Here is a 2,266-nt window from a genome sequence, read left to right on the forward strand (position 1 = left end):
CAATGAACTTATACTGTGGGAAACTTTAGATAGGTGCTTGGCTGAACTTTATCCATAAGAAAATGGGCTGCCAAGAAGAAAAAAAAGTGTATTAATGATCGGCACAAATGGGAAGGGAATGCTTACTGTTACATATACAAGCTGTTTACAACTTTTTTTTTTTAAGTATATGTGCTGCCAAAGCGACCACTACAACTGTTTTAAATACTGTGTTACAAATAAGCTTAGCTTCTGTATTATAGATAAACATTAGCTTCTGCCTATAATTGCCTGGGTTGGAGATTTAAGATGCTAAGTAAAAATTACTCTTATCTATTCATCAAAATAAAACCTCTATTAGGCAACATTCAGCCAATTTCCAATATTTTAATTGTTCTCTACATTTGGTATTTATTTTTTCCTATAGTTCTTGCTCATAATTAATCTGAACTAGTGAGGTTTAACTGTTTATAATCTCTAGGGAGAAGTGTAATTTTTCTAGCCACCTCATAAATATAAATGAATTTTAATAGAAAAATAAAACAGGAGAACAATATAAAACATAAAAGCAAATTTTAAAAACCTCCCCTAAAAAGTCTTTTGCAAGGGTTTGAAACAACCCATGCCCAGATATTAGACTCCTTTAAGGATGTCATTTCCATTTCTACATCTAGAAATAGGACAGGGCCGTCTGAGACGGAAGACAGCAAGTGTGAGCACAAGTTAACCAATCTAAAAATCAGTCAAAGTTACTAAATTCCAATTTACAGGAAACTACATGGTAACTAATCTGAAACATACTCTTTAAAATTATTCTTTTAATGAGCCTTCAGCTTCACCAGTCACAAATAGATTTTTCCCTTCAGTAAAGGCTTAATTTTCCCAGTCTCTAACCAGTCCTGCAATAAGTAATTATATAATGACCATGTTTCCTAAAAGGAATTAAAGACAATTACCAGGCAATTTAAGTACCAACACACCAATGCAACCACATTCCAATTTGCTAAATTTCAGAGAATTCAGAGTTAGAAAGTGTATTTAATGGAATCTGCAAATCTGCACTGGTATTAGATGGAGGTATCCACCTAAAAAGGACTGGTTTGGAGGCATAGATTGTAAAATGTTGTTTTCAGAAGAGTCCACAGAAACTTCAGGTAGATTTATTTTGTTAGAATTATAAACAACAATATAAATGGATGATCATCCACGATCCATAAGCTACTTCATTCATGGCTCAAGCCACTGGGAATATGAACATAGCAAATAACCTGGTTATAAGCTCACCAGTGTCGTCATCAAAATCAGACAGGACCGACTCGATTCCATCCTCACTGCTTGCCGACTGCTCCTGAAGTCTTCGAGGCAAGCTAGCAAGTCGCCCACTGAGGAATATTGGCTTCATGGGCATTTTGTAGATTTTGGCCAATAACTAAATACAAAAATAAAAGCTGTACTCTGAGTGTTAAAGAACAATAAAATGATATACCAGTAACAGAAAGGAGAGAGAAAACCAAAAAACTCCCAGTGTATGAAAATTTTAAAGTTAGTTGTTTGTGATCTGGTTTCGCAGGGTAGTTCCCAAGAGACACTTATGCTAGGAAGCAGATGAAATAGCATTCGATGGGAACAAAAAGGTAGAGGGGAAAAACACCATGGATGCTCTTTCAGTATCTCTTCCCAGATATGAGTTTTACAGCCTTTTATATCTACCAAGGGAACCAATGAAACATGTGAAGAATTTTTGCCTATGGGAAAAAGTGCTCTTTGGGGATCCCTGAGAAGAGAGTCTACAGGCAAATCTGATACTGGGCTCTGATTTCCCCTTCTCCTGACCTCACATCAAAGAAACAGGGGGCAAATGGGGAAATGGAGGAATCTGTGGGCAACGTCAGAGACCACAGCGTGAGAAGCAGAGCTAGTAAACCACCCTCGGCTCTTTATGCCCCTCTCACTGCTAGAGCCCGGTCCCCCAGGAATCTGTTACTGGAACAAACTCCTAAGGATCCTTATACTTTCACAAATTAAAGTTGTGCCTGCTGTGCCCATACTGGGGCACAGCTGCAAGTGAGAGACAAAATTCCTGTCCTTTGGGTCTTACAAACAATAATCCTTTCACAATAATAAACAAAATTTCTGACATAAATGTTATAGAAAATAATTAGGTGGGCGGTGCCAGAGAGAGGGACTAAAGTGTGTGGGGCATGTTGGCAGGGAGTTGGTAGATATCTGAGCCCTGATCTCTCTGACAGGTGATGTTTTCGATGAGATCTGGAAGATACGGAGTGTC

General features: G+C 37.9%; 1 protein-coding gene across 1 annotated transcript in view; it reads right to left on the minus strand.

The window, feature by feature from the left end:
- The window catches only part of ARFGEF3 (ARFGEF family member 3), a 161,826-nt gene that overhangs the window by 21,154 nt on the left and 138,406 nt on the right, over nucleotides 1-2,266 (minus strand). Inside the window, exon 26 of the mRNA XM_011356156.2 lies at nucleotides 1,264-1,408. Within this exon, the coding sequence (XP_011354458.1) occupies nucleotides 1,264-1,408 (145 nt within the window). The remainder of the gene's footprint in view (nucleotides 1-1,263; nucleotides 1,409-2,266) is intronic.

This window comes from Pteropus vampyrus, unplaced genomic scaffold (genome assembly GCF_000151845.1).
Source record: "Pteropus vampyrus isolate Shadow unplaced genomic scaffold, Pvam_2.0 Scaffold24, whole genome shotgun sequence".
Lineage (NCBI taxonomy): Eukaryota > Metazoa > Chordata > Mammalia > Chiroptera > Pteropodidae > Pteropus > Pteropus vampyrus.